Source organism: Petaurus breviceps, unplaced genomic scaffold, assembly GCF_028583685.1.
Source record: "Petaurus breviceps papuanus isolate PSGF00001 unplaced genomic scaffold, PetGlider_PUasm1.0 98, whole genome shotgun sequence".
NCBI lineage: Eukaryota > Metazoa > Chordata > Mammalia > Diprotodontia > Petauridae > Petaurus > Petaurus breviceps.
Window position 1 is genome coordinate 5,896,019 of NW_027187460.1, and position 20,204 is coordinate 5,916,222.

The following is a 20,204-nucleotide window of genomic DNA, read 5'->3' on the forward strand; positions in this document are numbered from 1 at the left end:
TAGATATTGCAAGGATTATTATTCTACTTTTGTTGTTGAGCAAATTGAAACCCAAAGAAGGTAAGTAATGTGTCCAGGGCCAAAGAGGTAGTAAATGAAAGAGCCAGCACTTGAAGCCAGGTCAGCTGGCTCCCAAGTCCAGTGTTCTGATATTTGCTTTGGATCAGTTCCTTTGAGGAGAGCAGTTCAGTAAAAGAAATACTAATTGTTAATTTTATTGAACTGGAATTTGCTTACATGTAAAGTAAATTTGATCAAGAAAATCAGTACTCAAAATTATACTAGTTCTGGTCAAAATTAAAAATGTTTTATTTATACGTTAGGATCCCCAAATTTGGGAAAAATTCATACTGGCTTTCCATAAATTTGTACTTTCATAAAATGTGTGCTTACACAATTGTTTGGGTTTTTTTAAAGCATGAAAATTAGAGGCCTCTAGAGCACAAATAAAAAGATGAGTCTTTTATCCCTTCCAAGACTAAAAGCCTCTTGTGATACTGGGCCACATTAAGAAGAATAGTCTCCAGGAATAAGGTGAAACTGCTTTGGTCATATTTTATCTGGAAACATTGGGTTTCATTATGTATGCCACAGTTTAGGAAGGACATTGATTAATTAGAGAGTATACAAAGGATAGCAACTAGAATGGAGGGGAATTCTGAGCCCATGTACCAAAGAGGAACCAGGACTGGTTTTAAAATGAAAGGGATTGGCTGAGGAAGTGGTTGTGTTATCCCTATGATCAATAAACTCCAGTGACTCCCTATCACATCCAGGATTAACTGCATAATACTCTATTTTGTGTTCAGAACCCTTCATAACCTAGCCCCAGGTCTCCTACCTTTCTAGTCTTGTTCAGTTCTACCTCCACCACATCCTCTTTGCTTCAGTAAACCTGGCCTGCTGGCTGTCCACAGGCAAAACACTCCATTCCTGGGCCCTGGGCATATTCTCTGTCTGTCCTCCAGGTTTGGAGCACTCTCTCTCTCCTTACTTCTACGTCTTAGCTTCCCTGGCTTCCTTCAAGTCCCAGCCAAAATCCCATCTTCTATGAGAAGCCTTTTCTAGTACCCCTTTAATGCTAGTGCCTCCCCTCTGTTGATTATCTCCAATTTATCTTGTATGTATTTTATCTTTATACCTTTGTTTTCATATAGACTATGAGTTCCTTGAGAGCAGGCCTCTCTTTGTATCCCCAGTGCTTAGCACAGTGACTGGCACATAGTAGGTGCTTAATAAATGCTTACTAACTGGCTGACTGACAGTCAGTATGCCTCATTTACGAGTCTTCCCACAGAGACTGTGATTGTTTGTCAAGTAGACTGTAGTCAAGATCCTTCTTTGGGTAGGGGTTGAAATAGATGAACTCTGAATGTCTGTGCTTTTGTTGTGTGTGCTCCAAGACTAGAACCTGCTATTCCAGAGTGGTCTTATTACAGCTTTTCTTTAAATATATTTGGTTTTGTGTTTTCAGTCAGCCTTGTGCTCTCTCCCTAAAATGTCATGTGAACTAGCTTGTTCATTCTAGTAACAGTAAAGCTTGTTTACTCTTAGAACCTAGAGGAACATCCAGCTTTTTTATGAGTTTTCTGGATCCTGGATGTCATTTTCAATAAAATTGGCCCCATTTGCCACTTTAGCAAAACAGCTAAATTCACATAAGCTTATTCCTAGCTAGGAACAGCAATGAATGTGCCATATTTCTAATCTTAAGCTCAAAATTTTTCTCTTGTTAAAAAGAAAACACATCCCCTGTGAAAATGCTTGGCTGCCACAAAGTGAAATAAAATGATGATTTTCCCAGTTGTTACATTGGGGCAATGATGTAGTCAGCATTTGTGTAAGCATGCCTGTGCAGACAGTGATAAGGGCACTTTGCAATGTTTATGTTGCTGTATATTTCTAAAACTGGGCAAGTTGAGCTGACTTAGTTCACAGATTTATTTTCCTGAGTCTGGGAGGCATTTAATACACAGGTATTTATTTCAGTTTTGCATATTGGTTTGTAAAGCAGAAACTGAAATTATGGGGGTTTTCTCTTCTTCTAGAAACCTGATGTGAGGCTCTCTCGAGGCAGCATTGACCGAGAGGATGGAAGTCTTCAGGGTCCGGTAAGCAAATACAAGAAAAGTTTTTGATCTGTTTTTTAAATTTCTAATTTGGGATGTATCGAAGTTTGCCACATAAAATTTTTTAAATTGTTGGGATTTTGTAATGTGAGGCCAAGAACTGAAATGCTATGGAATGAAAATTCCTTCTGTAGCCAAAATAATTGAAAGTTCAAATTTTTCATATAAAACTCAAGAAATGCAGTTGGCAACATATTAGTACGAGGAACCTTTTAACAAACAATAAACAGATTTTTTGTGTCTTAACAGAATATATACACTGCGCATGTGGTTACTGATTTTGTATAGAAAGTTGTATGGCATATATTCAAATTTCCTATTACTCTAACATCATAAGAGCCTCTAGCATCTTGACTTTGTGTAGAAACATCATCAGAAATAAAACTTGTTGTGGCGGCTAGGTGGCGCAGTGAATAAAGCACTGGCCCTGGAGTCAGGAGGACCTGAGTTCAAATTCGGCCTCAGACACTTAACACAAAAACTAGCCATGTAACCTTGAGCAAGTCACTTAACCCCAATTGCCCTGCCCTCCCCCCTCCAAAAAGCAAAAAAAAAAATTTGTTCTCATAGCATTTTTCCTTCTGGGCACTTTTCTAAGAGATACCAAAAATTCTCCTTATGAGAAAGGGATTGAGGTAATTTCAAATATATTTCTCATCTGGTATAAATACAGATTTTTATAGCAATGAAAGAATGTTCATTTCTAAACAGATACGTAATCAAATGTACACAGGTGTCCTTTCTAATAAGAAATTTATTTTACCTTTCTCTATTCTGTTCATTGCTTTAGAGATAGGATCCAGAGAAGATATCTGAATCAAAATAAATCAGTTTACACATACGCATACGTACACACAAATGCATGCCTCTGTGTATATGTATTTATAGACTACACTTTGAATTATAACTGAGCAACTTTAGTCTAGCCTGCATTTTTCTAAAACTGCTCCATTTTGACTGTAGCAGAGCAAACAAAAACAGAAGATTGCCCTAAAAGGCCTGTTATTTACCACTGAGCACTTTTAATAGGACATATTATTTCTTAATGCTTTTTTTCTATGGCTTCACTTTCCCACAGCACACACACCCCCATCTCTGTGTGTTTCTGAAGGCAATTTCTTAATTTTGTTGCACTCATTTGAGATCAGTCAAGAAGTATTTGTTAAATGCTTACATTGTGCCAAGTGCTGGGAACATAAAGAAAAACAGAAACATTGTACTTGCCCTCAAGGAGCTTCTATTGTAATAGAGGACACAACATACAAACAACTGTACAGACACACACACGATATTATGAAGGTAGAAACAGTAAAAATGGTCAGTAGGACTTAATCCATGAGGTGAATGTGAATGAGGATTCAAGGGTGGCACCAAGCCTGAGTGGCTGAGAGAATGATAGTACCCTCGGCAGTGAGAAGAAATTGGGAAGAGCTTAGGTTTTGAGGGAAAAGCGGAGGTCTGTTTTGGAATTGGCTTGGTTTTCCTCCTCCATGTTTGACGACTTCTTCTTAGTCTTCCCTGTTAGATCATCTGTATCCTGCTCACATATTGCGTGTGGACCCTAACATACCTGGGCCCTTTTCTCTTTGCTTGACACTAATGGTGTCGAACAAACAGAAACAGGAAGCATTAAACCAAACGTAAAGATCTCTGCAGGCCGTGTATTGACTTAGAATGCCACATAACCACATTATCTATGTTTTGTTGTATTTCTAGTTCTTTTATGAAATCTTTCCCAATCACATTTTAATCTGACTCGGCCATACACATGAGTGCTCTGCACATTTGACATCTCTGCTCTGTACTGCTGTAATGGTAATGGGAATTTGAAGATCTTCCCTACCCCTTAATAATCCTAAGGGAATTTGAAGACCTTCCCTGCCCCTTAATAGGCTGAATGTAATCATATGGAGCCTATGGTGGGAGGAGTTTTCTGAAGGGTGGAGCAGAGCCCACAGGAAACTGGGAGTCAGAGCAGTTAGGGAGGGAGGGAAGAGAGGACTCACCCATGGGAGACAGGCTTGTGAGTAAATATTGGCTGTTTGCCACCTACTATGACAGCTAGGCTTGTGTTGGTTTGTGGGAAGGCTAAAGGATAATGTGGCTATCTGTACTGTCATGGCTTATTAACTTCTATATTGCTATGATGGATTTAGTTTCCTGGTGTTAGAATTTGGTTTTCTGGTGTCTGAATAAATGTTTTGCTTCTGTCTTATATATGGAGAGTCTGTTATAATTTGCAGTTGAGCACTATGCCACTATATTCACAGTCACCATTGGCATTGTGAATATTGCATTGGTGCTACAACTGCCTCTATTGCTAACCTCATCATCTTCCATGGATTCAGTTATCTCCATGCAAATGATTTCACAGATCTGTATATTCAGTCATTGAACTTCATATTATTGAACAGCTAAATAGAATATTAGTTATTGCTATTTTTATTACTATAAATGGCCCTCACTGACATTGTGGATCATCAGCTAATGATCTACAATGAAGTTATCAGCTAAATAATCACTAGGTTGTGGGGATAGCATGGATGGGGGAAAACGCTGAATTTGGAGTCAAGAAATGTGTTTGAATCCTGTATCTTCCTGGCTTTGTGGTCATTTACCTCTCTGAGCCTCAGTTTTCTTATCTATAAATCTTTTTAAACTTGTTGGTGGCTATAATTTATGTATTTGTCCTTTGTTTTCAAAGAGGACCATGGCATAAAGGAAATGATGACATGACTTGGAGTTGACTTTGATTTGGGTGAGGGAGGGCTGTGCAAGGTCACCAGCCTCACTTTCTCCTCCAGAGTCATCTGGGTCCAGTGGCCAAGATATTCATCAGGATGACTGGAGATGGCCCAAGATGCAGTGGGAGACCCTGGCCCTTTTAGGCTAAGGCCTTTTCAGGTACTCAGAGTGAGATAACCCCCATTCAGTGAATAGGCCTCTTTAAGAAGTGAGTCAAGGGATGGACCCTTTAATTAGAAAAAAGAAAAAAAGGCAAGCTGGGAAGGGAAGACCCTGGGGGTTGCAGTTGCAAAGAGAAACAGTTACCATTGATGTTTACTGTAAGCCAGGTGGGCTGTTACAGCCGTTAAGTGGAGCTTGGGCCGGGATGTATTGTGGTCCAATCTATGAGCTTCACAGTGAACTGGGTTTAAGGTAGGTAGGAAAGAAGCAAGGAAGAAAGAAAGGAGGGAGGAAGAGAGGGAAGGAGGCAGTTTCTGGCCATCAAATTTTACCTTCCATTGCAGAAGAGAGAGAGGAAGAGCTGAGTTACCAGTTGGGTAACTCAGCTATAATTTATAGTCTTAGATTCAATGACTGGCCCATAGCCACATAGCTCACTTATAAAATAGGTAAAGCAGTATTTGCCCTGCCAACTCTGAAGGGTTGTTAATTAGAATTGCTTATGAATTCCTTATGAAACATCTCCTGATAACAGAAAGAGACAATCTACTCAAATTAGGGTGTATCAGTTTTTCTGTCTCTGTGTGTGGCACAGTGTTTTTAATAGACATTTAGGTACTTTTAATTCCTTTTGCACAGCAGTAATAATAACTAACATTTATATAGCACTTTAAGATTTTTTAAGGTACTTCACATATTATTTCATTTAATCCTCAGAACAACCATTGAGGGTAGATACTGTTATTATCTGCATTTTATATATAAGGAAACTGAAGCTGAGAGATATTTTTAAAAATTGCCTGGGGACACAGAGCTCATAAGTGAATTCCAAGTCCAACACACTATTCACTCTGCCACTTAACTTAGCTAGAAGGTCATAGGATTATAGATTTAAGAACTGGAAGGAATCTCAGATGTCTAACCTCCTCATTTCCAGATGAAACTCAGGCCCATAGAGGTTAAATGACTTAGCACCATGTTGCCTCTATATTAGAACTAAGGTCCTTGGGAGTAGGAACTGTACTTGTATCTCTAATCCCTGGTACAATGCTTGGCACATAGTAAACACTTGATAAACGCTCATTGACTGATTGGTTGGGCAAGGTCACACAGATAGTTAGTGATCAAACCTAGATCCTCAGATTCCAAATCCAGCTGGCATGATCTACAAGCCAAGAGTAGATAATGGCCAGTAATTCCATTGCAGAGTATGACAGAAAAATAGTGTCAACTGAATTGTCTCTGCTTACAACCAACATGGAAAAAAAAAAAGGTTTTAGGTCAAAGGGACCAACTTAAACCCACTTATATAGCCTATATAATAAGAAACACAGTAAAGATACTGAGGTCCAAGAAAAACAACATGGACGTTTTAAAAAATATACCTTATGGGGCAGCTAGGTGGTGCAGTGAGTAAAGCGCCGGCCCTGGAGTCGGGAGGACCTGAGTTTGGTTCCGGCCTCAGACACTTAAAACACACACACACACACACAACTAGCCGTGTAGCAAGTTACTTAACCCCAATTGCCCTCCAAAAGGCAAAAAAAAAAGAATATACCTTATGAACTCATTACAGACATGTTTTACCAATTGTCTTTAGCTAATTTTAAATAGTGGTTCACCTGTGAGATGCTATCTCTGAATTTTTAAGTCTGTTTCATAAGATTTCAGTTGTGTTTTTATTCTTAATATAGGAGGTTAAAGGAGGTGCCCAACATATTACAACAAAATGTTTTAATAATCAGTCCTAAACCAGTGGAGAAATTGTAAGGGGATGAAATAGTTTACTATCAGAATCTTCACTAATCAGAATTGCTATTCCTAAAGCTTTAAGCGATCTGTGATGTATATAGTAACAGTCTTGAATTAGATGTATTTAAATTTTGTTTTCAGAGGAATGAATTAACTCAGCTATTGCTCACACCTCTATATCTGTGTGAAACTTCCCTGTATTTTTAGGAAGGCATTTTTCCTTTTGTTCAAAAAGCTGTAAAGCTCACTAGTAAACATGTTAGCAATTGGAAGGGAGAAAAGGAGGGAAAGGTAGGTTCCTACTGTGGGGTAGATGGTGTGCTAAATGCTTTACAAATATGATCTCATTTAATCCTTACAACAACCCTAGGGTGTAGGTGCCCCCTTCAATAGGGCACATTTAAAGAGGACTGCCCTACCATAGAATAAAGGTCCTATGTTGTTTGGACATTGGTTTTCTTGTGCTTGCTGCCTACTCTGAAAGTGAGTCAGGATAAAACTAGACCTCAGTACAAATAAGTGCCTAGTATCATTTGATGAAATGATAAATAAAAGTCATGTACAAGGAATATTTGAAGTTTTAAAAGTAAATTAGATTAATTTTTTTTAAGGATGTGAGGGAAATCATATAGCTAAAGATTAGGGAAGCTCTGGATCATTTTGTTGAATTTTACCAGTCAACCTGTTGGGCATGGGCTTTTTTTGGTAGTAGCTCTGGTTCTCAGGAACACCTCTGATCTTTGCTCAGGCTATTAATCAGCACATGCAACTCAGCCATGATGGATTCTGGTGGATAGAGGCAGAAGGAGATGCAAATCCCCTGCCCCTACCTTGCTGTACTCTGGAAGAAAGGCCCAAAGGAAAAAGAGAATAGTCCTGAAGAGAAAAAGAGGAAAAAGCTGGTCTCTTGCATTACTTTTATAGCCTACAGAAGCAGGCAGCTTCTCCAGTAATAGTCCATTCTCCTGCGTTCTAGTCAGCCAATACTAGACACTCCCTGTGTCCTCTAAGCAAGGCACATAACTGGCATCCTTGAGGAGTTGTTCCTGAGATGCTTCCCAACAAAATGTCCTGCATTGTCATCTTATTAACTGTAAGACTTGTAATCAGGAAAATCCAAATTCAAATATCACCACAGACTAGCTGTGTGATCCTAGGTAAGTCATTTAATCTCCCTAGGCTTTACTTTCATTCTATCATCAAGTTCCCTTTCAGCTCTAAATATCTATAATCCTCTGATCAATTCCCCCTTCCAAATTCTAGACATTTTGCGATTTACATGGACTTAGACTTTGTAAACAAGTACACTGAACCTTTTTTTTTTTTTTTGACAGACTGGAAACCAGCACATTTATCAACCTGTGGGTAAGCCAGGTGAGATCAGATACACTTTAAATTTTTTATAATCTTGGGAAATGTAATTAACCTTATCACACAAGGTTTCTAGAAAATGTACAGGAAATCTGATAGATTGCTTTAAAGGTTTTAGTGCTGCTTTCATCCCTTTTCTATAGGTTCCTTAGCAGATATGATGGTTCATAACAGATTCTCCTCCTCAGTATGCTGAGGACCTTTAAAAAATCTTGGTTATCAAACAATGTAAATCAGTGTCTGCTGCATACACCTCGATAGATTTTCATCTTCAAGATCAGTTTCAGTGTGTTGTTAGTATTGGCTTTTGTTTAGATATACTCCTATGGATTTGTGATCTCTTCAATATGAGGACCTCCTCCAATGGTGCCTCTCACAACCATCCTTGCTCTCTCATCCTATGGAATTTTTATAAACCTTTAATCATAAATCATTCCATCTAACTAGATCATGCAGCTCCACCAAAGAAACCACCTCGCCCAGGAGCACCCAGCCATCTGGGAAGCCTCGCCAGCCTCAACAGCCCTGTGGAGAGTTACAATGAGGGAGTGAAGGTAAGTCCCTCCAAATCTTTGTGGGACATACAGTGCACACTGTAGGGTGGAGTTTCTTGTTCATACCATGTAGATGATACCATAATCAGACATTCATTAAGTCATCATCTATGTGCAGAGCACACTACGGGAAGGCAGAAAGTTCAGCTGAAACCCAGTCTATTCTTAAGCTCACAATACGGTAGGGAGAGAAAATGTCAGTACAGATAGCTGTGAAACACAGTATTATATGATAAGCGTAATAGAGATTTCCAAAATAAAGTACCCATGTCAGATCTGGACAGGCAGTTCATTACTTCTAGTGGGAGGGAGGGAATAGATCAAGTAAAACTTCCAGAAGGAAGTAGCATTTTAATTAGTGTTTCTAAAGATGGATTGAAATTCCATAGACAAAGAACAGGAGTGAGGGTGGGGGTAAGGGTGAGGAAGGCTGTCCCAAGCCTAGGAAACAGCATGAGCAAAAGTAGGGATACATAAAAAATGCAAGATGTGTTTGGGGAGCAGAGAGTAGTTCAGATTAGCTTGAACATGGGGAGTTAATATGAGAGAAGACTGAAAAAGTGAAGTGGTAGCATATCGTGAAGGGCCTTAAATGCCGGTCATGGGCATAATAAAAGCCAGTGTAGTAACTGGGACATTCATTCCTCAAGTCAGTGCCAAAAGGAATGATTTCAGTTTTGTGAGAAAACACTTTAATTAAGCATTTGCCCAATGGGTGGTAAATATTTTTAAGCCTTATGTGTTTTATAGTTTAATATGATTGATGCATTGTGATTTCTCTGAAAACATCTCTCTCCTTTCCCAGTGAGTCACTTTGTTTATTCATTGAAATGCAGAGCCAACTTCTTCTAGTCTTGAAGAGCAAACTAACATGCCTGAGACAAATGAGAATATTCTCTAGGCTTACTGACTCTTTGGATCTCAATGTGATTTAAAGAGAAACTAATTATTTTTCTGTTTCAAATCAGAGTTCTACTCATTAAAATAAAGAAATATGACCTAAATATGGCCTCTCCCCAGGTATCAAGCAAATATGATTCATATGGGATCCTTTATTTGGAAGTCATACATGCACACATTCATTTTAAATTGTACATCAGAGTTCCGAGGAGTATTTGTAGCTTAAAACTGAGTTTCTAATGTCGTTAACTAGCACAGACAGTCCTGGACTTTTGTAGCTTTAACCAGAGTTCTGGAATGATATTTCTATCATCTGTGCAACTATAATCTCTTTAAAATAAAAGGGTCAACAAAAAAATGAAAGTAACGAAATGTTTTTGCGGATCATTGTAACAAGCCACAATGATCCATTTCAGTGAGCTCTTTTGTTGTTACTGAGTCGTTTTAGTTGTGTCTGACTCAAGAGGACCCATTTGGGGTTTTCTTGGCAAAGATTCTCGAACGGTTTTGCCATATCCTTCTCCAGCTCATACCATAGATGAGGAAGCTGAGGCAGACATCATTGAGTGACTCCTACTAAATGTCTGAGGCTGAATTTGAACTCAAGTCTTCCTGACTCAGGCCTGGTGCTCTGTCACTGGGCCACCATGCTGCCTCTTCAGTGATCCCACACTTAAAGAGAAAAAAAGACTTTTGAAGGAAATCCACAGCTATGATTCTTTGGCCTCAAAAGTCACAGCACAAACATGATTTGTGAAAAAGACCATATGGTTACTCTGAAATGTCCAAAGTTCTATCTGTTTAATTAAGTTCTCTTTCTACTGGCATTGATTACAATTCCTGTACATTTCCTAAGTAATTGGGTTGGCCCAAAAATTCATCCACTAGTCACCAGCTGACTTAACTAAAGTTCTCCCAAGACAGACACACTGATCCATCACGAGGCTCATATTTGAGGATTTCACACTTGGTAAAACTTGCTTTTAAGTCTAACAGCATAGCCTTTTCCCTCTGTTCTATGATGAGACATCAGAGGAGGTCATGATACATAATTTTCTAAGTTAATAGAATAAACCTTATTAGAAAATAAGTTGATTGTTTAAAACATAGGAGGTATCCGTGTTTGAATAATGAACCATTTTGAAACATTTTCACAAATATTCAATCATCATCTGTCTCAGGACCCCATTTTATGTACATTCACTCAAAAAGCATTTAGCCCTAAATCTCTCTGGTTTCTTCTTTGAAGACTTTATTCTTTGATTCAGGAATTATTTGTATCTCACAACATCAGCACAAATGAAGATGGCCATGTGTGCACAGCATAGTGGTTCAAAGTAAAATGTTTCCAGGGATTTTCCAAGTTGCCAAGTCTCAGAAAGTACAAGATCCAATAATCGATGTTGAAGCCTGCAACTTTGTTTTCCAGAATTTCCTTGTCACTAGTGAAGTAGGACTTCATGTCAGGAATATTTCCAGATTTCATGCAAACACACATCCCTCCCCCAGCAGCCATTCAAGGACATTCCTGCTACTTACAGATCACCATGGCAAAACTATTGCCACTTGGTGGCCAGCTTTTGCTTGAGTCACTTACTGGTCAGTCCCAAAAGGAATTATAGCTTCAAGTTCATGCAAACAGCACCTTCATTCTCTCTGAATGCACATTCTTGTGCATTTGACTAGTCCTTTTTCCTAGTAGTTATCTGTTTTCCTGTAAAGACCCTGATCAGGAAACTGCACGAATTAAACTAGATGTTAATACAATTTTTATATGGGCAAACACTACTACAAGCTAAAAACAAAAATCGCACTCTGTGATCCACAGTGCACAGCTTATGATAACTAGATGAAAGCCACACTTAGAAATTGGACTGGTAGAAATTTGTGTCTCCTTCTTTGCATGAATGAAATTTGAATGCCTTTAACCTAGGGATCTCTGAAATTCATACACTGAAAAATTCACCAGGGGGAAGGGGAAGGAATCTTTTGACATTAATTTACCCATGTCTTTTTAGGTATAGCAATATAGTCCTGGTATTTCATTATATAAATAATAAAGAAAAAAATTAATTCTGTTGGGAGTATTGGCAACTTCCTTTTCTTTTTAAAGAGTTGTAGACCTCAGTCACTGAAATCACTCCAGAAGAAGTTCCCATTCTGTTTAAATGTCCTCAACCAGGAGACTTGAATCCAGGAATATAGTTGGTTGCTTTTATGAAACCAGAAACCATTTCTTATCAGTCCTTCTGTCTCCATAAGTGCTTAGAATAGTGCACTACTTGTAGTGGGGGACTTAATGTTGATCAGGTGAATAAATGAGTGACTATATTGGCTTTAAAGAGGTTTTTGTAAACTCATACAGGAGTTAAGAATTTCTTCTGAATGTTTTAGGCATTGGATTGGTTTCATCAGTGTTGACTTGCACACTGCTTCCCACTTTGAAAAGATGCCTAACTCTGTTCACCTTTTCTTTTTGCCAGATTGATTTGTTGCTCTCCAGCTTTGCATGTTTTTTCCCTGTTTATTTCGTACCAAGTGAGCATGGGATGCATGGCAAACCTCTTTGACTTAATCTGCTGATGTACTGGAACAGATTTCACAGGCACCATGCTTCCATAACCAACAGAACAGCATCTAATATGGCAGGGGAATCAGGAAATGCATCTGTGTTGCAGGCTTTTTTAACTAGCTCCTTTTTTGTCCTGCACATGTTTTGTTGTGGGGTTGTTTTCTGCTACGTTTATTAATATTTTTTTTCTTTTTTCCCCTTCGTCTGTAAACTCCTTTAACTTTTCCTCACCTTCCGTTCAACAATAGCCATGGAGGGTAAGCACATTATGTATCCGTATGTCTGCTGTTCTGTCATATCCAGGTCCCCTTTGCATGCAATTCTATAACCCATTATAGGAAGAAATAATGTTACATTTCTTTTCCTTGATCATGGAAACACATTTTAAGTTTGCAGTCTTTCACTTATAGCACAGTCAAAATCAATGTTTGTATTTTCCCAGAAATGAAATGGACGTTTTTGCAATAAGTGAACTCCTCTTGTCCTTTTTTATTTCATAGTAACCCCACCTAAAACAAGAGCAGAATTAATGCTCTGTTGGCATGACTCATCCAAATAATCAGAGACATTCACTTACAATTCAGGGTTACAATTAGAAGCAGTTTAGACCAATATGTAATTCTTGGGTGGTGGTATTTAATATTTAATTATCCTGTTTGTGGTTGATTAAAAATCTTGTCAATTAAAATTAATTACTTTTGGAGATTTACAGAAGGAGACGTGTTAATTCGTTTTGTTAAATTACAGTACTCATGTATGGGATCATTGCATTACATTTCAAGATTTAAGGAACCTTGCATGATGTCCTGGAGAAAACTCTAGGTCAGGAGTCAAGAGACCTGGGTTTGAATCCCAGCCACACTGCTGTGATTGAATCACAGCCCTTTTAGTGCGCAGGGCCTCGGTCTCCTTATCTGTAAAGTGATAGGGTTGGAATAGTCTTTAAAGTCTCTCCCTACTACTCTGTGTTGACCCCACATGGGTCATGACCCACAGTGTAAGAAGCACTAAACTCTAGTACACTCCTTCCCCCCATTTTACAAAGGAATAAACTGAGGCCCAGAGAAAGGGGAAGGGTTTTGCCAAAAATCACACACTAGAAAATAGCAGAGCTGGGGTTCATGCCCAGGTGTTCTAACTCCAAAACCTATGTTCTTTTCCACTAGTTATTTCTAGCATTTTGTTGTTATTGATAAATTGTGATCATTTCAAATCTGTCTGGAGACATAACACTAAATTTGAAGTCAAGAAACCTGAGTTCAGGTCCTGGCTGGCTATATTTGACCTTGGACATATCAGTTCCATTCTTTGGGCTTGTTTCCTTATCTATAAGATTAGGAGATTAAACTAGGTGATTTCTGCTTCCAGCACTAACGTTCTGCATTTTATGAAATAAACAATCACCTATTTAAAGAAAACTTCTGGATATCATCTTTTTCTTTTTGGAGGGGGCAAGTTAGGTCAGTTGGGGTTAAGTGACTTGCCCAAGGTCATACAGCTAGTTTTTTGTGTTAAGTGTCTGAGGCCGGATTTGAACTCAGGTCCTCCTGACTCCAGGGCCGGTGCTCTATTCACTGTGCCACCTAGCCATCCCTGCATATCATCTTTTAATGTGCCCCCCCCTTCCCTATATCAAATTCCTTACATTCCCCTGCCCCTTACATTTAGGGGCTCATCTGTGGGACTGCCACTTAAGCAGAGGTCCACTGAGAAAGAATCTAGGAGTAGAGAGTCTGCCAGCCCAATAAATAGAGCTTGTCTGTAATCTGGTGTCTCTTGACAGAGGAGTAAAGTGTGCCAATTCTTTTCAAATGGATCGTTTTGTTGAGCATACTAGATCACCTCTCTGAATGACACTGGAGTTTTTTATAGTTTATGTGATTGTCATTTCTTTCATTAACTGAGCTCAAAGTAAGAAAATATGAACTCCGTTGTTTATGATTTAGATCAACTGTGTCATCTTCAAACCAAATGTCTAATGCACTAAATAAAACTTGCTTGTGTTCTTACCTGCTTTGAGCTCTGTTGAAAGCCTATCTTGATTTAATAAAAGTGATGTGACCCCCCTCTGCTGGAGAAATGAGAAATAACCACCTTCCCTCCTCAGCTGCAGCCCCAGGAAATCAGCCCCCCTCCTACTGCCAATCTGGACCGCTCCAATGACAAGGTCTATGAGAATGTAACTGGCCTGGTGAAAGCTGTCATAGAAATGTCCAGCAAGATCCAACCTGCACCCCCAGAGGAATATGTTCCTATGGTAAAGGTAAAAAAAAAAAAGTGACATTATCTACATATCTGCACATCTTTTATAAATATGTATATTTATAACGTGTTCTGATAATCAACAGAAAACGACCTGGTGATACATTTGTCGATAGATGGTTTGGGGACTTTTTTTCTACAGAAGGCTCAAGCTGAGGCTCTGGCAGTTCTGCTTTCAGATTAACAGAAAAACTTGTATTGAGTAAAAAAATAGAAAGATGTATGGTAGGCACAGTTATTCAGCACTGTGCCATGGTATCCTTTCCACATTTCTGCAAGACTTCATCTGTCAGACAGTTTTCTTCCTTAGCACAACAAAAAACATTTTAAAGAAACATTCCTCCAGTTCGAAGACTTGGTTAATCTGAGTCTCTAGCTAATTTCACAATGCCCTGTGTTGTTGACCTTCAGTCACTCTGTCAAATGGGAATAATAATACTTTCCCACAGACTTTAGTTTGTTCTGGGGTCATGAGAAAGGATGAAAATTAAAATATCACAGAAAGAAAAATAGAAAGGGACATAAGCAAAACAAGATATTATTTTATTAAAGTTAAAACAATTTTTAAAATATTTAATATCTAAGATTATGAACTAGTAAACATGATTATATGTAGAATAACTTTATTTCCTTTACTTAGACACTTCTAACTTAAAAATGAACTATTTTTTAAATGAGATAGGTATGAAAATGTGTGTTTTGAGTTGTTTGTTAGAAGTGGGTGGATAGCATTGTCTGCTTGAATTAAAAGCACAAGACGTGGGGTGAGAAGACTTGGCCGGGTTTCCAACACCGCATGTGTCCTGAATTAGTGAAAGAAGTAGAGCTACTGGACTCGATTCCTCTGGGTTTCAGTTTCCTTATCTGTAAAATAAAGACAATGGCCTCTCACCTTCATCTCTTGTTACTTACAGAATGGTGATAAAGAGAAGGAAGTTCCTCAAATGGAATGAAATACAATTAACTGAGAAAAAACAGAAACAAATCTTTGTGTTGTTATGTTCCCTTGAATGCTCTTATTTCAGTGCTTGCTCTGATTGTTCTCTATTAGGAAGTTGGCTTGGCCCTAAGAACATTGCTAGCAACAGTGGATGAGACCATTCCTATGCTCCCAGCAAGCACTCACAGAGAGGTAAGGCAAAGTCTGACACGTGCCTTCTCCTAGGGCCCTTGTTAGTGGTGCTGCTCACCTCTACTCAGGAGCCTGGCTTCATGTAATATGATTGACCCCAAATTCACTCTCCCCCCTAGAGAGTTGCCTTGCAGGGAGCTGAAAGAGAGTTCTGGACTTGGTACAAGGAGTGCCTGAATTCACCTCTCACCCTGACACTTCCTGGCCACGTGATCCTGGACAAGTCTGTTATTCCCTCTGTACCTCATCATCCACATCTGTAAAATGGGAATGGCATTAGCTATAGCGCTGACAATTGTAAAAATCAAAGAAATAATATAATTAAAGCACTTTGCAAACCTCGAGTACCATGTAAACGAGCTGCTCTTGTGATTTTCATTGATTTTGCCTGTTGTGATTTTGCTGTTAGTCACTTGAGCATACTAAAATACCAGAATTCTTTAATAAAGAGTGAATATGTAACAAAAGACTAGAAGAGGATGACAGAAATGATTTGAGAGGAGTCTGTATCTTTTGCGTTGATAAGTCTCAGAGAATCACAACAAAAACATTACAATGCACAGTACTTTATGTGGGGGGCCAAGTCTGACGGATTCTTGAGCTTGTGTCTGAATCCAGAGACTTGTGACTTGCTCCGAATTCAAGGACTCGTTGAGCTATGTCCGAGTCCAGGCTTGTTGACTTGCTCAGATCTGGGAGGGTGCAAAGTCCCCTCTGGACAGGTGTGCCATATCTTTCCCCAAGAAAAATATTTGGCAATCAGTATCAAGAAATATTGCTGTGTCTGCTACAAGCAGTCTGAGCACGCAGGAAGCAGGCTTGGTAGTCAAGGCCGTTACTGATATCTATGTTTAGCTGAGTGCATCCATGAGAAACTGGTGATTCAAAGTTCACCATGAAACTTTCCATGCATAAACAAAAAAGATATATAATCAATTATACTAATACATTGTTATCCAGCTATGCTCACCTAGCCCGATTCTCTTTAGTTCGCCATCCATCCATCAACATCAATTGCTGGCAACTTTTATCCCAATTTCCTATTTCCAGCTTTCCCATCTGTTTCTGGACTGGCTGAGGTTGTATAATCTCTACATAATAAGCAAGGTACACTCCCGTGATGCCAAACCTTTAGAGTCTCTAGGAGCATCACAACAATGGGGGTAGAAAAAGAATGTTGTCCCCAACTACTCAGTAACAAAATGCCCTTGAGAGTATGTGTGCTGCTTTGCCTAAGTTGCTAGGAAGCTTAGGGCCTTCCTCATTCTAGTCCTTAATAAAGTCTCTTGAACTAAATTCATTGAATAGCAGAATCCCAGAATTGGAGAAGACCTCTGAACACTAAGTTAGAGAGAAACCATTTTTGTTACTACTTTTCTTCCTTGACAATATCAGTTCCCTTCCCATCACTCTTCATGATCTCACCCCAGATCAGTAGAACTAATATTGGTAAATGGCACTTACAGGTTTCCAAAGTACCCTGCTTACAAAACTCCATATAGCCTCATTTTATAAATGAGGAGCCTGAGACTGAGTATTAGTGACTTACCTGTAGTCACTCAGCTAGTGAATATTAGTCAGAATTTGAACCCAACTCTCCCGATTCCAAGTCCAGTGCTCTTTTCCACTAAACTGATCTGTCTTTCACTTGGGGTACAGTGATCCTTCTAAGGCACTTCAGCTTCCTTTCCTTTCCTACTGCTGTTTATTCCACAAAGAGTCCTCTAAAGCTGTCATTGTGCACAAGATTCTCAGGTATGAATTTGAAACCCTAGGTGTCCATGTATTAGAGAGTAAAAACTTTTTGTTTCTAGTTCATTGCCTTGGGAATCATAATTAATGTTACCTCTGAAGAAAACTTGAGCAATGTTTGAGATGAAACATGCAGGATTGGGATCCTCACACCAAGCCATTCAGGCAAGGTCCTTTGTCAATTCTCACCCAGGTTGGTTCTTTGCCTGAGAGGAAGCAGGACAAGTCTTCATGCTCTCCCACACAAAGTAGCCTTGCCCTTTTAGAGAAAGACATACTTTTTGCATTCTCTTCTTTTATCCTTTATTTCTAGTCAATTTGAAAGGGCCTGTTATTACCAGAGCTGTTTTTCTAGTGCTGTATAGCTCATGAGCCCCTACTGGTGTGCTTCATGATGAACAACAAATATTAGTCAGCCAGACCTAATAGCTGTTTGTTAAAGGTATTTGCCATGGTGTTATAACAAGGATATTTGGTACAAAACATCCCCCGTCTTCTTCCCCTTTCCCCTCCAAAAAAAAAAGTCTCTTACTTCCTAAGTAAAGGGTTCATAGGGAAATGGGCTCAAGCATAGTGAGAACATGAGGCAACAGGGATCCACAGCTCTAGAAATTGTTTTGGTGTGGTCCTCAAGGCATTCCCTTTAAGTATGGGGTAACTTTTTTGCTGGGCTCCATATAAAGCCTTGAATATTCTGTTCCTCTAGTCTCTGTCCTGGGAATACTGTTAGAACACTGATGACAAAGTCCAGATTCTCTAATCTTCCAAAGTTCTAAAATCCTCTTCTAGCTGGAGTGAGAAAGGAGAGGGGAGATGAAAGGAGACCAAGGCATTCTCTTACCTCCCAAATAATTCCTTCTCATGGATTCCATCTGGTTTATCAGAGTCAAGGGGCTTCTGTGGTGGCATGAGAAGATGCCTGGGCTTTTAGTCTATTTTATGAATACTTGGGGGGAAAGGATTGGTTTTTGTTCCATTAGCACTATGGTAGATGTATTTGGAGGGAAGAGTTAGACACTTTTTGAAAGGAGAAAGAAAGAAAAATCATAGGGTTCTCACCACTAGAAAGGGAGGGCCCTATGAAGCACTTGTACATCATCTAAATGGGTCTACTGAAATACAGATTATGGATAAGAAAGTACAGTGGGTCCTTTCCCCATATAAGCTCCCCAAGCTCCTGTTCATTTTAGCCAATATACAAATAAAAATCATTTGATAATTGCATTTTGCCCTCTACCATTCTGACCTGACTCTTTTCTCCCAGATTGAGATGGCCCAAAAGCTGTTGAATTCGGACTTGGGTGAGCTGATCAACAAGATGAAACTGGCACAACAGTACGTCATGACCAGCCTCCAGCAGGAATACAAAAAGCAAATGCTAACGGCTGCTCATGCACTGGCTGTAGATGCCAAAAACTTACTAGATGTCATTGATCAAGCAAGATTGAAAATGCTGGGGCAGGCCAGACCACACTGAGCTCGTCAAGGGAAACTATTTCAGAGCTGTCTCCGTCTCGCTCTTACAAAGATGTCACCCAGCCTTCCACCAGCAGTGAAGATGGATCCTGCGTATTCCTTGGGTTGCCACCAACTCCTGCTACAGCTGGTAGAAGACTGTTGCTCATTTCAAGTGTAACCACAGATTTTTGTTGTTTTTGTTTTTGTTTCTTTAATCATGATGTTCAAATGGTCTGGGATCCAAAAACATGACATTTTGAGAATGAAGTTTGTACACAAGAAGCTCATAAGACTCCTGAAGAACAGTCTCATTTTTCATGCCATTCTAGAGGATGCACATGCCCAGTGGGGTCAAGGGATGAAAATTTTAAAGCTTGAACTGTGCAAGCTGCAGATTGAGGGAAAAACAGAAAGTATTGTCAAGTGGAGAATTCTGGGAAACCCAAAGGGCTGAGAATTCTTTTGCCTACAGTACAGATATTATCCAGACTGGAATTTTTTAAAATTGAAATACTTTAAGTTGCAATATGCTAATCCCAATTTACAGAGAAAGAAAATCAAAGCTATATTTTGATGACTTCAGTCATTTCAGAACAAACTAAAGTTCTTTCCATCTTTCCTGCCTTTTCCTTTCATGTGGATGTGTGAAGCATTTGGTTGGAAAGTAGCTATAGAACACAACTGAAAAAACTCTTCTCTTTTTTCACCAGAATAATGTGCCAGTTTTTTGTAGCAATGTTATTTTCCATGAAAGCAGAAATGCTGCTTTGTACCAGAGCACACTTAAAGTGCATTTGGAAAAGAGGTTCTGTAACCATCCCTGTTCCCCATTTTTATATAATTTATAAAGAAAGATTAAAGCCATGTTGAATATTTTAAAAGCCGCTGTAGTTAACTAACCCATCGTTGTGTGTCCTTCTAGGGAAAGCACTCCCACAGAGTGGTCGTGTTTTCTTTTGGTTTCGAGTTATACCATCCTTTCTGTTAAATAATAATGAAAAATACACTCCCTTTAGTTTGTTGGGGGAAATAAATTATTCTCAGGAAGAATATAATGAACTGTACAGTTACTTTGACCTATTAAAAAGGTGTTACCAGTGAAGTCCACGGTGTAATTTCTTTTCTTTTGGCTGTGCTCCTCAGTGCAGATACATCTTCCTTTTTTTAAGAAGTTTCTTGTTACATTTTCTCCTCTGTACATTCTTAAGGATCTTGCCTCTAAAGAGAAGGATTTAATCTAGCAGCCTTAGAAAATGAAACTGCTTATCTTTTTGTTCAATGTATCATAAAAATCAAAAATAGTCCTTCAGTCATGGGGAAAGTTTGATTTAAAATAGGTGAATAAAGTTCTAGCCAAGCAGTTAATTTCCATGGTAATCTAATGGGGGCGAAGGGGCAGAGTTTGGAATATTGTT

General features: G+C 39.0%; 1 protein-coding gene across 9 annotated transcripts in view; it reads left to right on the forward strand.

Moving 5' to 3' along the window:
• Positions 1-19,891, forward strand: part of PTK2 (protein tyrosine kinase 2) — a 439,876-nt gene extending 419,985 nt beyond the window's left edge. For all 9 annotated transcript variants that reach the window (XM_069081220.1, XM_069081223.1, XM_069081221.1 and 6 more), the window contains 6 exons: positions 2,049-2,111; positions 8,123-8,162; positions 8,607-8,713; positions 14,293-14,448; positions 15,499-15,579; positions 18,596-19,891. In XM_069081220.1, the coding sequence (XP_068937321.1) occupies positions 2,049-2,111; positions 8,123-8,162; positions 8,607-8,713; positions 14,293-14,448; positions 15,499-15,579; positions 18,596-18,808 (660 nt within the window). In that variant the 3' untranslated portion in view covers positions 18,809-19,891. The remainder of the gene's footprint in view (positions 1-2,048; positions 2,112-8,122; positions 8,163-8,606; positions 8,714-14,292; positions 14,449-15,498; positions 15,580-18,595) is intronic.
• The last annotated feature ends 313 nt before the right edge of the window (positions 19,892-20,204 follow it).